Source organism: Oreochromis niloticus, linkage group LG23 (assembly GCF_001858045.2).
Source record: "Oreochromis niloticus isolate F11D_XX linkage group LG23, O_niloticus_UMD_NMBU, whole genome shotgun sequence".
Lineage (NCBI taxonomy): Eukaryota > Metazoa > Chordata > Actinopteri > Cichliformes > Cichlidae > Oreochromis > Oreochromis niloticus.
The window spans coordinates 32,315,790-32,329,966 of NC_031986.2; the positions used below are offsets into that span (position 1 = coordinate 32,315,790).

The window sequence follows — 14,177 nt, forward strand, 5'->3', positions numbered from 1 at the left end:
TGGGTTTATTTTTTTAATTAGTTTCCACATAAACCTCTAAAGACCGTGTCTCTTTAGATGATTTGACATTCAGTTGGTTGCAGTGGTTTTCAGTAGCCATCATTCTGCTACATCATTGCCTTAGAATCACACATGTTGCCCATTAAAAATATTGCTGATCAAATTGTTATGAAGTATCTTCCGCAATTTTTTAGAAATATTTTCAATTTAAAATCTCTATTAATATAATAAACTGTGTTATTATTAAATATTAATAATAGCTGCTCTATGGTTATATACAGCAGGGAAATAAGGGTCTCTCCTGAACGCACCTTTAGTGTTTATTTGTGTACGTGAACGCACCATGAAACCACTTTCCACGGGATGGTTACGTCACGCACTCCCGATTGGTCCTAAAGCCGCCACGCCAGATTCGATTGGATATTGACAGAAACGTCCCGGCTCTTTCCGGATTCCGCAGCAGGTTTCTCTTCCCATTGGTCCAGCGTGTCCGAGTGCAGAGAACAACAAACAAGATCGGGTGAAGACCGTCGGGATGGATGCAGGTAAGCGAGATTTTACAGGAAAATGTGATATTTTACTCCCATAGCAATCTCGTTAGAAGTCATAATGACTACAGCATCACTCTTTAACACCTGGCAGTGGCACTTCTGCTCTGTCGCGGTGGGATTAGCGTCGCCAGCTGGCAGCCTGCCTCGGTGACGCTAGCTGCTAAAGTGATGACTAAAGCTAACTGCTAATTACCGTTAGCTTGCTGCTACTGTTGCTAAATCTCCGGGATTCCCGCTTTGACAGCTTGTGGTGTCATCACAAAACGTTCATTAAGGTGTCGTTTCTTGTGATGCCATGCATTGCTCTAAATAATTTGTCCTCTATACATCTTTTGACTTTTTAGCTAACATTTTGTTACGCCCAAGATGAGCATCCCAGCTGATGCGCTGTCACCATCACATCAGTTATCAAGCTGCTGTTAGCCTGACTGTTGTTAGTTATGTGGGCAACACATAATGGTATTTTTAAAGCTCGGTGGGAATATTAAGTCATGTTAAGATATTTTCTAGTGTATGATAACAGGTTTAGTGGGAGTTGTATGCTGTTCTTAATAAGAACTCGATCATTTATTGATGTTTGTTACTGTTGTGCTGAAGTTTATCTTGGCTTTGAGCGCAGTGTTTCCAGCTGCAGTGAGAAGCCTGAATCTAGCCTGTTATTGTGGTTGGACATTGACCATCCTCATCAAGTCTTTAGGGACAAAAATGAAATTTTATGTTTTTTGTTATTCAGTTATTGAAAGTCCCTTAACAGTTCCTTGTATCTGCTCGTTTTATGTTTTTAGCTTTTAATGATAGAAACTCCCTCAGCAGCATTGTTAGCACTTGCTCCAAAATCACGGGGGTTAGGCACAGAAATTTGTGCTCAGTCATTATTAAACATCTTGACCAGGTTTTATCTTTTGTGTTCAGGAAGTAGCAGGTCGTCACTCCCTTGTAACCCACTGTAGAACAAGTAGAGATATTTAAAATCCTGCATTGTATAAGCTATTAAATCCCTTAACTTTTGCAGTGGTCATTTAGAATAACTTCGTTTTATGATTACTAATTTTTATACATATTTCTTTGTCAATCTATTTAATTTTTATGTATTTTTTGTCCATCTTCTTCACTGTTTATTGCTATTTTGCAAGTAGGTTGTGTAGGTAAGTTGCAAATGAATTGCTTTTTTTTGGATCAGTAAAATTATCTGACTCTAAGTTTAAAATAAGAGCATGGAAGAATCATTTTCAGGCTCATGGATGAGTGTTTTTCACTGACTCCATTGGCATGGCCTTTTAAAGTAAAGTCCTCTCAATATAAAAGTGACCTCTCCATACCGGTTTTCTTTCAAATATTGATTGACTCGTTGTCTCCAACTTTGTTTCGCATTTAAAATGAAGCACCGGAAGTTTACAGGATCCAGATGGTACCTGCACTTTGTTCCTTTTTAGCTCCAGTTACCCAAGTCTAGCTCCCAGCAAGGCTGTTACTTCCAGAGTTTAATTCAGCTTCATACATTTTCTTGGTGGTTACTAGCTGCTCATGACTCAAAAGGCAGTTTTCTGGTTGTTTTAGAGGGTGTGCCAGATTAAGCTTAGATAGGCTGGTTCAGATTGGGGTTAACTGATCATCGATGTAAACAGGAAAAAACTTAATTGAGAACAGTTTTTTATGGAATTTGGCTGTGTATGTTATGTAAGCAGTGAACGATCGTAAGAAGCAAATAGACGGTTGTTAACCACATTAACCTGACACTAAACAAATACAGGGTTTCCATGTCTTGTGGCAACATTTTTCTTTCTTTCGACTGTTCCTTTTAGGAGTTCCCATATTAGATAATCTACCTCCATCTTACACTATCTCTTCCTTCCACTTCTGCCACACCAACCATCTCCATGCCCTCTCTCACTACATCTATAAATCACATCAATTGTCTTCTTCCTTTTTTCAGCCTTCCACATCTTTTGCCCATATATCTGTTGTCTCTCAGCTGCACGTCAAAAACCTTCTCAGCCTTACTCTTTGACTTTGTCTCCAAACTGTGACATGTACGCTGCCCTTTTGACATATGTGTTCCTAATCTCATCCATCCTGGTCACGCCCAGTGAAAATCTAGCGTCTTCACATCTTCAGCTCTGCCACCTCCAGATCACCGTCCTGTTTTTTCATCAGTGCCACAGTCTCAAAACCATGCATCTCAGCAGGTCTCACTACCATCTTGCTAACCTTCCCTTTTGTTCTTTCTGCTACCCATTTGACACAAACCACTCCAGACACTTCTCCACCCACTCCGTCCTGCATGCACTCCCTTCACCTCTCTTGTGCATTGTCCATTGCTTTGGATTGCTGATCCTGTGCATGGCAGGCAATCTGCAGAACATTATATGTTGACTTAGAGAAGTTACTACAAACAAGAGGTTTTTTCCTGTAAAAAGGGAGATTTTCCTTTCCGCTGTCACCAAGTGCTAAATCATAGTGGGTCACCTGATTGCTGAGATTTTTTGTGTTATTGTGTGGTCTTTACCTTACAGTTTCATGTGCCTTAAGGCAAGTTTTGTTGGGATTTAGGTGCTATATAAATTGAATTGAATTGAATGGTTTGGATATTGTGCTTAAAGGCAGGACACTGCAACAAATGTGAACACTTGATTTAATCAGTTTCTTAAAAGCTCCCAAATTTTTGTTCCTGGAAGTGGTTGAGAGTCCACTCCAGCAACTAATGGATACTCCATCTGAACTCCCTGAGAGATAGCTTCATGTTTATCAGCTGCAATAAATGGGCCGTGATAATGCTGGTGATCACCTGACATTTCCTGACAAGTCTGAATATTGTCCTCACTCACATGCACTGCACAGCAAGAGATAAACCACCTCAGCTGTCTGCGTGTAAGCTGCCTGAGTAGAGTAGAGCGAAAACAGCTTTATCTTCCCTCAGACTCGTTCTTTTTTTTTGCAGCTACCTTGACATACGACACACTTCGCTTTGTTGAGTTTGAAGATTTTCCTGAGACCTCAGAGCCTGTGTGGATCTTGGGTAAAGAATACAATGCACTCACAGGTGGGACTTGAATCTTCTCGCATGAAAATTTCAAGCACATCATAAAGTCAGCCACTGTGTTTTGTCATTATGATGTGGATATGTTGTAATATGGCGATGTCTGTATTGTAGAGAAAGATGAGATTTTATCAGATGTCACTTCACGGCTGTGGTTCACATACAGAAAAAACTTCCCACCGATTGGTAAGTTCCGGTCTTCATCACTTCTGTCACACGTTTCTAATGTGACCTCTGGCTTTCAAAAGGAGTTATGGATGACTCCTGAATGTGTTACAGGGGGGACCGGACCAACATCAGACACGGGGTGGGGATGTATGTTACGGTGTGGCCAGATGATTCTGGGCGAGGCCTTGGTATGCAGACATTTAGGAAGAGGTAAAGCGGACTTTATCTCTGCGTGGCACCAACAGCCCGTCTCCAGTGAATAGAAACGAGGCTCGTTTTTGACAGATTTCATAACTGACCTTTTTGTTTTCAGATTGGAGATGGGCCAAAGGCCAGAAACAAAGAGACGAGTACATCAGTCTTCTCAACGCCTTCATCGACAAAAAAGACAGCTATTATTCCATCCATCAAATTGGTAAGTAGTGAGCTTCAAACCACTCCAGTTACACCAAGGCTTGAGTGAAAGACTTCACAGGAAATTCTTCTTCTGTTCTTATTAAATGCTGCAGCTCAAATGGGAGTTGGAGAGGGAAAGCCTATTGGCCAGTGGTATGGACCAAACACAGTTGCCCAGGTTCTAAAGTAAGTACAGGAAAGTACCATAAGGCCCCACTGTGGACTTAATACAAACACACAAAGCCAAAATGAGCAAGAAATCCCCACATTTTGAAAGCTGGAACAAAGGAATTACTGGCTCTGTGCTCTGTGAATTAAAGATTAAAGCTGTGCTGTGCAGCATTCTTGTGAGCAAACAACAGGTTTTGTGTTCAGCATTTCTCTTAAGCACACATTATTTGTGTCTTTAAGGCCTAAAACATTTTTTTTTTTTTTTTTTTTTGTGCATTTCTGCTGCTCTCAAGTTTATGGGGTAACTGTTGACTCCTTGACAAATCTGGGATCCACCTGTTGCTACTTGTTGGTCTTTAATCCATTAGCATTTTTTGCAATATAGTTTTTCTGGTCATCGCTTAGCTATTTATTTTCATTTTTCAGACATTTATCACTACTGCAGGAAAATCAAAAAGAATCCTGGTAAGAACAGCAAAAAAAAAAAAAAACGAGTAAAAACCCCCCAATGAAATATCCCACTCTGAACCACACTCGTGTCATGTTTCTGTAAGAGCACACATCACTTAGTGTGCAGCATACCAGTGTGGTATTTCATTATTTGCAATTCAAATTCCTTGAAGTTGACTTTTATATGTAACAACAGCTAAAATAGTTCTTTACAACTAGTTCTAGACAAAAAATACATTTTTTTCAGTATAAATAAAACATCTGAATTTAAATTTAAAAAAAAATCTAACTTTTTTCCCCCCCCCATAGTTTTCTTACAGTGAATGGCAAGTGCACATAAATACCAGCAGTCTCCCAATGGATGCTGATTGGTTGGTTAATCATTTCTAACATGAAGTACCCCTTTGATGGTGTACATTTTCCAAACAACAAATAGAAATACTGGCGGTCACCAGGTCTACCCGTTGATGTCTGAACTTGACCTTGAGTTCAAGGTCACCAGTATTTGTACTGGTCCGAGATTTTTCATAGATGCACCTGCCTTTCAAAGTCCTACATTGACTTGTTTTGGAGATATCTCATTCACAACTTTGGTGTCCACGCCACCTGCCCAGCGGGGTGACATCTATACCCCATCACCCTTTTATGTCTGAGGGGTAACTCATATGGATGTAAAAGAATGTGCTGATTCGGATTGTCAAAAGTGATGCTGTCAGGAGTTTGCTGCTAAAGTGAATTACGGTGCTGTGACATCACATATAGTCTCAGTATTGGTATTTCACGCTAATCAAAACCCAAAACACAAAAACATTAGAAACACGGAACCACCATGTTTTGAAACTTGATGAAAAATTTCCTGTTTGCCCCATGAAATTTACATTTTTGGGCTGCACCTCCATCAGACTGACTCACAAGCCTTCCAGTGGACCAGGAGGTCCAGAGGGTGGGCAGTTCTCGAGTGTTTCGGAGCGCTGGGGTAAAATTAAAACGTGTGACTGTGCTGTGCTGTTTTGCTTTCAGGAAGCTGGCGGTGTTTGATACGTGGAGCAAAGTAGTTGTACACGTGGCGATGGACAACACTGTGGTCATCGAGGAGATCAGTGAGTGCAGCTGTGTTGCAACTTGGTGTTTCTTTCATTAGCTTAACCTGCATAAATGTCACTGTGGACTGTTTACACAGTTCCTGTTTGACCAAACCTAACAGTTTCTCTGTGTGAACATCTGCAGATTGATATGAGTCTCTGCAAAGAAACCAAGTTCATCCAAAGACGGAGTTATGCTGCTACTTAATTTACCAGTAGCAGCATAATTCTACACTGACCTAATTTGTATCTGGTGTAGTTTTCCTTCACTGTATTGTACTGGCAGCATGGTCGACAGTAATCTGAGTAATTTTCTGTTTTTTGTGTTCATTTTTCTGTAGAGCGCCTTTGTATGCCTTGGCTGGATGCCTGTGGAGAATTGGAGGGAGTTGGGGAGCTTAATGGATGCCTGGAGGGAGCATGTGCCATGGCTGAGGAGGAGACGGCGCTCTGGAGACCTCTGGTACTGCTCATCCCCCTCAGGCTGGGCCTGAGCGATATAAATGATGCCTACATTGAAACCCTCAAGGTGAGAAACTGGCATGTACAGCATAATGACACAACTAATTCTGTGAGTAGTTATGGCCACAGTATCATGAAAAATGAGCACTGTCAGTGCAGATGTGATTTGCAAAATGGGAAAAATGACAGATAACCACAAAGAAGTGACATAATGATGAACTATAGAATGTGAGGCATTTAGAAATCAGAAATCCAATATTGTTAAGGAGAATCACACAGGAAGGAAGTAGCAGCGTAGAGACCTTAGGAATCAGTGACACTGAGCGACTTCAGTCGACTACAGCTGATATAACAGTTGGTGAATTAAAGTGGGCTCAGGCAAAACTATTCTAAACTACAAGGCAAGCGATTAAAATGACAACCAATGAGAGCAAAGGATACAGTTGACTGATATGCAACAGCTTGGTACATACATTTACAGACAGTTACCTAGGCAACTGGAGCCTGGAGCAACTGTGACCAACCACCAGTCAGAAAGTCATGCACGATGAGCAAAATGCTCCCTCCATCTTTTATGTTAGTCACCAGGAAAATCACATTATTTAAAAGTTACCACAGTCTGAGCATGTAGTGTCCTCAGTTTTTCAGATAATGGACGTAGTCTCTGTGCGTCTGACTTTTATCCGTACTAAAATTCTAAAAGGGTTGTGGGTAGTGCAGATGCCTGTTTGGGAACAAGATAAATAATTCATCAGCAGTGCCAAGATACAAGTGTTCAAAAGCAGCTTCTGCTAATTTAAGTCTCTATCCACTTCCAGAATATAAGCCGCTTCCACAGATTCAATAGTCTCAGTGCAGTAGAATTTATGTATGCCACAACTCCAGGCACGGCCTCCCACTGCCCGCTTCTCTCAGCGTCTCTCTAACAGATGGAGTAAAAAAGCACATCTCTGTTCAGCTGAAACGGAAATAAAAAGCTTGATTATTAATTTAATGACCCCTCATGACTGACAGCATTATGGGATCGACAATGCAAGAACGGTGCCTGAATAAAACTCCCGTTAAGTTATCATAGATTTTAATTTAGTGAAAGGGATTTTGAGGAGACATTCAGTGCCAGCATGGTGTATATATCAGCCAAATTCAGCCACAGCTGGGGTGAGATAAACCCTCTTGTCTCTTTTCACAGCAATGCTTCATGCTGCCTCAGTCCCTTGGTGTTATTGGGGGAAAACCCAACAGTGCCCATTACTTCATTGGTTATGTCGGTATGTCTAGTCTCTGTGTTTGTGAAATAAACTGTGCATTCTAAACAGCTCATGTTCATCATGTGATTCTTTTTTTTTTCTTTCTCTTCTTAAAAACCTTAATTAAGTTACCCGCTTGGGTCTGAACACATGTTTTTGTCCCCAGGAGAAGAACTCATCTATTTAGACCCACACACCACACAGCCTGCAGTGGAGCCGTCTGAAGACAGTCAGGTCCCCGATGAGACGTACCACTGCCAGCACCCACCCTGTCGCATGCACATCTGTGAACTGGACCCATCCATCGCAGCGGTAGGACTGCCAGGGAGAGTTTGACAGTGCAGAGCTCTTAGAACAGTCTTCGTCTCTTAGACCAGCGGTCCCCAACCTTTTTTTGCGCCACGGAGCAGTTTATGTCTGACAGTGTTTTCCTCCTTACAGTAAGGAGGATTGTAAAGGGGAAAGCAGATCAACCACTAACTAAAGAAAAAGATCCATAGCTTGACCTTCATTACGTTAACAGATCTCATCTCGAGTTTCTCCAGCATTTGTTGGAAAGTATGAAAGTGTCTGATAAGGCAGTGGAGGCATGTAAAGAGCTAGTGGAATAGCGATGGGCTTGGAAAAAATGTCATACTGTGTCCAGATGTTGCCAAAGACCTTTCAGAAGTGCCTCCGGCTGATAGAACAGTCAACAGAACAACATATCAGATGACACACAGGCTGTTGTGTGCAGATATGAATATTAATAGTTAGACAAATGTGTTTTCTGTGCTCTTCCAGGGTTTCTTCTGCAGAACAGAGGATGAGTTTGATGACTGGTGTATGCGCATAAGAAGGGTGTGTCTCTCTCTGTCTGTAGCATTAATTTTTGTTTATTACTACTTAATAAAGGCATTGCTGTGTTATTGGAAAATCACAAAAATAATTGTCCTTGTCTTGTAGCTGTCCTGCAACAGAGGGACCCTGCCTATGTTCGAACTCGTAGACAGCCAGCCCTCTCATATGGTCAGCGTGGACACCCTTAACCTTACTCCTGGTAAATATACTGCACATTATGTTCTTAAATATGCTAAAAGTAATTAAACTCTGTGAAGGGAGTGTTGTAGCTACTCTTTAACTCTTTCTTTTGAGGGGGAAAAAAAAGAAAGTGGACCTTTTGGTAAGAAAAGTTAGTTTTTGATTGGTGTTAATTAAAATGTTATTTTTTTTTAACCCCCTACAACCAATCAGGGTAGCATCATTGCCCAGTGGCAATGATGCTACCCTGATTGGTTGGAAAGCTCACCAAACGAGAAAATGAATGACAGCAAGGAAGATGTGTGAATCCCCCCTAAAGATGAATAAAACACTGGGTTTCTTGTGTCTTAACTCACAGAGTTAATAAAAATGAATTTTGATTTTTTTTTTTAAATTTTCCTTTGCAGATTTCTCAGACTCGGACAGGTTGGAGCGGTTCTTCGATTCAGAGGACGAGGAGTTTGAAATCCTTTCCCTGTGACGAACATAACGAACAATGATTTGCTGTTCTCGATGGCGGACGGAAGATTCACCGTCTCTTCTCTGAATCAGAAGGGAAGCCTGAGTGGAGGAACATGAACTGGAAACCTCTTGAGCCAGTCCAGCTCCAGTGGTGTAGTCAGTGTGTGGCACACAGCCTCTGAATGCTCCATCATTGAGACTGCCTGAGGGAGGGGAGGGGGGGAGGGGAGCTGTAGCAGGAGCTCAGGATAAATTCTGTATGCACATCTTCACATACACATGTTTCCATTTAAGTCTTAACACTTTTAAATGTTTCTTCTGAAGTGATATGGTGCCTTTCCCTGACTCCATAAGTAAAATTGCCATAACAGTTTTATGTTGTGTAGAAACACGGTGCGGTCATGATGCCCACGGCTTACGCGGTTTGTCACTAATAACTGACGTCTGTAACAGCCTGTAACGAAACCAAATTTAGTCAAATCTGAAGACAAGTTGTATTAGTTGTATCCTCGCCAAGTCTGAAACATATACACTCATCCATTTGAAGATTATTTATTTAATCAAAACAGTATATAGGCAGGTGACAGAACAATAGATATGTAAAAGAATGAAAAAAGCAAAAATAAAAAGAGCTGAATTTCAATTTGTATAGCTCTCTTGACTTGTACAAGTGTGGGACGTAATATTTTACTCAAGTAAATGTGGGATAAAGTTTGTGGGGTGCAGGAGAGGACTTTAGTTTTTAGGAGTTTCACTCCAGAGCTCTCCAAGGGGCAGGTTCTGTGCTTTGTTGATGGCATTGAGGCTGTGGGCTGTGATGTCTCTGTGAACATTTTCAATATTCTGCGCTGCATCGATCACCTGAGGAAGAAAATTTAGATAATTAGAAAAAAATCAGTAATTTAACTCTCTCCCCCCCCAGATAGTTTAATGTTAATAAGATGCAAAGATAAGACTGTGGAGGTGCTTTCACACAGGAGGCAGCATTGGAGTGCTTGCAGACACTGCCGTCACAGTTCAGCAAATATAAACTTGGACTGCCCTCCAGTAGAAAGAAGACATCCAGCAGACAGAGTGGAAAAGTTCATATCAGATCCACAGGAGGAAAAGCCTTCCTTGGGTTTCCATCCAAATAGATGCAGCTGTGGAGTTTAATAGTGGTGAAGCTTTGCCTGTTTATCTTTTTGCTCTGCAGCTCTCATGAAACAGCTCGCTGATTCTAGTAGTGAGCACAGCTCAACACGTCATACATCCTGTGTGAAAGCCCCATAAGAGAACCTCAGACTGCTTTCATAACTTTGTAAAAATGAAAACTATCCAAGAATTCACCTTCTGAATTCTTATTTCTAAAACAATAAATAACACTAGGCCCAAGATAAAGTAAGGGGAACACATACTCTCATTGTTCACAGTATTTATTCACTCCAGTCTCATTTCAGAGCAGTGCAAGTCAAGCTTTATACTGCTCTCACCAACACCTGTCAGTGTGGAGTGGACCTGATGGAGACAGGTGAAGTAAAATAACCCTCAAGGTGGTAACATGATACATTACTGTACGTGATGGCACCTGTTGGTGTCGCAGGTGTGAAATAGAGTTTAGGTGGTGCTTCGCTGCTGACAGGTGGCACCTGATCACACAGATATCGGCCCGATGCATCCCCGTTTTAAACATCCTGTCGGAATAAATCTTCCATTCAGGCTTCCCTCATACCTGCCAGTTTACTGTCTGATCCTTCATCAGCTGTTCAAACCGCTGTTGCACTGTTCTTTGGAAGACGCTCGTCTCGTATCTCTCTTGCCCAAACTGTCCTCTGAGAGCAGCCTCGGCCGGGTTCAGCTGCAGAAACATTACAAGGTCTGGCTTTGGCAGTCCCACATCAGGCTGCATGCACCAGTCCAGGCGGAAGCCCTGGAGAAGACAAAAACCTCCATCTGTCACGCTCGACTGCATGTTGCAATACCGAACTGATGGATGGAGTTTGAAAAGCAGAATAAATGCACTTACCGGCTTAGCGCTGGTGAAAGCAACTCCAGAGAAAGCGTACCTGTCTACAACCAGAGTGATGCCTTGCTCCAGCTTCTTCTTCATTAAAGGCCTGTGGGTTAGAATCTGTTAGGCTGTGTAAAGACTTTCAGGAAATGAAACATAAAGGCTAGAAGAAACAAAAATGTCAGCACATTTGATACAAACAGCAGTGTTTGCTGTCGTGTTTGCTGTCGTGTTTGCCACTCAGTCCATTTGCACTTAAAAAACTGGAGAAGGAACCAATGCAAATAAAAAAGTGTGAAACTGAACTCACCACTATGCACTTTGAGGACCTGTGACTTATAACATTCATAGCATGAAGTAAAAAAATGAACATGGCTTATCTAATTGTACCAAACTTGCTGTAAAAAAAAAAATAAATCAGCTGATTCTAAGGTGGGAAGCACTAACTGATTTTTTTTTATAGAATGATTTACTTTTTAGGGAACCTTAAAAATGTGATATTGATTTAGGAAATATTTAGTCGTGCATCAATAAACAGCTAGTCCCTTCAGCCGTAAGGCTCAAAGCCTGTGTTACAGGGTCTCAAACCGTTTTAATTCACGTGCCACAGACACCCCAGTTTGATCTCAAGAGGACCAAACTGCTAAAATTATCTCCAAATCATGACTTTTCCTTTAGTAAACAAGTGTATGTTATAAAAAAAATAAATAAAATTCACATGTAATAAGCTATCGATTCATAAAATTCACAATGAACTTTCTGGGGTGTCCTATAAAAACTAACATCTGAGTTTTTCTACACTTAAAAAAAAAAAATGCTACTGAAATAAATTAAACAAAGCCATCAATACAAATCACTGGGTTTCTGCTTTGTTAGCCTTTTGCTCAGAATTTGTCCCATAATTTATAAAGAAAGACAAGATTAGAAATCTTTGCTCCCTCTTCATCCACCCGTTTGTCTGCTTTAGCTTTTACACCTGACATTAAAACACTCGTCCAGCTGCTGATCACACTGTTGGGTTTTATTAACCTGGTGTCTCCAGTTGAGCTGGACCATTAGTGTTTTGGCAAAGACATTTTGTCTCATTCTGTAATATGCATTATATATGATTAAAATAAATGAACTGCAGTAACTATACACCTTTCATATAAATATATTCTATAACTTAACTATTTTCTTTAGCCCACATAATTATATATTTCAGTTACATAAAACATGTGAATTTTGATTTTATGTAGTGTATAGCCTATATAATAAAAATGTATGTAACCCAATAACTATAAAATCCAGAAAGCTACAGAACATGGGGCGGTTCATTTACAATCACAAGTCTGACTTTCGTTTCACACTCATTTTTATATCAGAAATAATCAGATTGTTTTGTGCTTAAATGTAAACAAAATGCCAGAAATCTGCACTGTCATGAACACATTTATCACCAAAAATTTAAACCTAATATTTCATGTTTTATTAGGTTAACCCTCTGGGGTCCAGGGTATAACTACCATTTTTGACTACAGCTTGATCTTTCTTTTTGCCTTGCTTAGTTTGGTATCATTATTTTCAGCACAACCTCACATGTCTGAATTTATAGTTATTTTTTCATTGATATACTGTATTAATACATTTGATCTGAAATCACAAAAAATATGAAATCAGAGTAGGCAAAAGTTTAATTAATTTAATTATACACGTTTAATTAATTATTTTCATAACTTGAAATGCAAATATAAATTGTACATTTTAAAAATCTATGCACAAATTTTGTAAACAATGATATATACGACTATTTACCTAAAAATGCATCCAATGCATCTGGCGTTTTTTGTAAAACAATTTAAAACTACCAAAATTAAAATTAGAGAACAATCCGGTGTCACAATAAGATGCCACACAAATTGTTTGTGCCAGTGAAGTAGTCTGTCTGCCAAAACACCAACCCTGCAGGCCTAACAATATGCAGTATATTCAGTTTTAGAATTTATATTCATTGTTAATTGTAGCTAGGCTCAAGGTGTTAATCCTAGCTTTTTTAATAAACAACACTGTCATATGCAAATTTGGGGTGGCAAGAGAATATTTTAGGGTGGCACCCCTGTAGATCCGCCCCTGTATCATTCCTACTGTGGTGCCTGTCATTAGAGTAATTTGGGAACGTGTCACTTCCTACATGTTAGCTCGAGGATCAGTCCACTGACACTGATTTGCAGCCAATAGGAAGCCGACCTCAGGACACCGTCTGATTAAAGGTACTGAACACACCTGAGATTTTCTTTTCCCGCTCTGCCCACACAAACTTTCAGCGGCACATATGTTCACACTAACGTAGAGAGTCTTACACCATCTCCCAGCGGTTTGCAGAGAACAGCAAGTGCACCGTGTGGTCCTCCAAATCACTCTTGTTCTCCAGGTAAGCCCCAATCAGCTGTCCGATCGTCGTGGTCCTGTCTGCATGAAGAAAACCGCCACGGGACAACATGTCAGACACGTTAAAGCCAGAGGAGAACTTTAAGCTCCTTCCGTGAAAAACGGAAAGCGGTCTCACCGGGGAACCTCATCATCTCAGCCGGCCTGCCGCTCTGCTGCAGAGCCTGAACCAGCTTGCTGCACTGCGTGGTCTTCCCGGCCCTGTCCACCCCCTCCAGCACGATGAGCGCTCCTCTCTTCCCCGCCATCCCCAACCACTGTCCGTCAGTGCTGCGGTGAACGTTGCAGAAACCACGAACAAACTGAAGCCAAGCCCTAGACACGGACCTGTGCCCTATCACCATTTACCGCCTTTTCCTAAAACAAAACATCAACAAGGAAACACAATGACGCACTTCCTGTTTCATTTCGTCACGTTTCAGCCAGCCCATCAGCTCTCCGACTGCTGCCCTCTACCGTTTACCCATCATCCCCCTTCACAGATCATTTAGATTTTGCCTACAACACCGTGTGAATACTCCGTCAGTCTGTTTGAATTAGAATATCCAAGAAAAGCAAAAATGCAGGAAAGAAAACTACTACAGCTGTTCCAATATCTATGGAAAACTGCTCTCTACTTCCTTGGCTGTACTTAGAACTTCATACACTTAATCACAAGAAACAGTTATGCTGAATAAAACATGTTTTATTACCACAGGGCAATTTAATGACTGA

General features: G+C 40.9%; 2 protein-coding genes across 2 annotated transcripts; one reads left to right on the forward strand and one right to left on the reverse strand.

The window, feature by feature from the left end:
- The first annotated feature begins 388 nt into the window (after positions 1–388).
- On the forward strand, positions 389–9,625 carry atg4b (autophagy related 4B, cysteine peptidase). Its single transcript, XM_003444208.4, has 13 exons — positions 389–545; positions 3,490–3,591; positions 3,703–3,774; positions 3,868–3,966; positions 4,070–4,171; positions 4,266–4,338; positions 5,794–5,873; positions 6,197–6,384; positions 7,507–7,585; positions 7,731–7,876; positions 8,348–8,404; positions 8,510–8,603; positions 8,992–9,625. The coding sequence occupies exons 1-13, from the start codon at positions 536–538 to the stop codon at positions 9,063–9,065; spliced, it is 1,176 nt and encodes a 391-aa protein (XP_003444256.1). The 5' UTR covers positions 389–535; the 3' UTR covers positions 9,066–9,625.
- Positions 9,583–14,108, reverse strand: dtymk (deoxythymidylate kinase (thymidylate kinase)). The gene is made up of 5 exons (XM_003444210.2): positions 13,582–14,108; positions 13,376–13,484; positions 11,052–11,142; positions 10,758–10,955; positions 9,583–9,907 (listed from the first exon to the last, which is right to left on the reverse strand). The coding sequence occupies exons 1-5, from the start codon at positions 13,805–13,807 to the stop codon at positions 9,782–9,784; spliced, it is 750 nt and encodes a 249-aa protein (XP_003444258.1). The 5' UTR covers positions 13,808–14,108; the 3' UTR covers positions 9,583–9,781.
- Between the last annotated feature and the right edge of the window lie 69 nt (positions 14,109–14,177).

What these genes read in the sequence shown, in the direction of transcription:
- atg4b (XM_003444208.4), top strand. An exon ending in AGAATACAATGCACTCACAG is followed by an intron (nt 3,592 to 3,702) that starts GTGGGACTTGAA and finishes TCTGTATTGTAG; the next exon opens with AGAAAGATGAGATTTTATCA. An exon ending in TGGACCCATCCATCGCAGCG is followed by an intron (nt 7,877 to 8,347) that starts GTAGGACTGCCA and finishes GTGCTCTTCCAG; the next exon opens with GGTTTCTTCTGCAGAACAGA.
- dtymk (XM_003444210.2), bottom strand. Translation starts at nt 13,807, where the DNA reads ATGGTGATAGGGCACAGGTCCGTGTCTAGGGCTTGGCTTCAGTTTGTT. An exon ending in GCAAACCGCTGGGAGATGGT is followed by an intron (nt 11,143 to 13,375) that starts GTAAGACTCTCT and finishes TCTAACCCACAG; the next exon opens with GCCTTTAATGAAGAAGAAGC. An exon ending in ATCAGACAGTAAACTGGCAG is followed by an intron (nt 9,908 to 10,757) that starts GTATGAGGGAAG and finishes TTTCTTCCTCAG; the next exon opens with GTGATCGATGCAGCGCAGAA.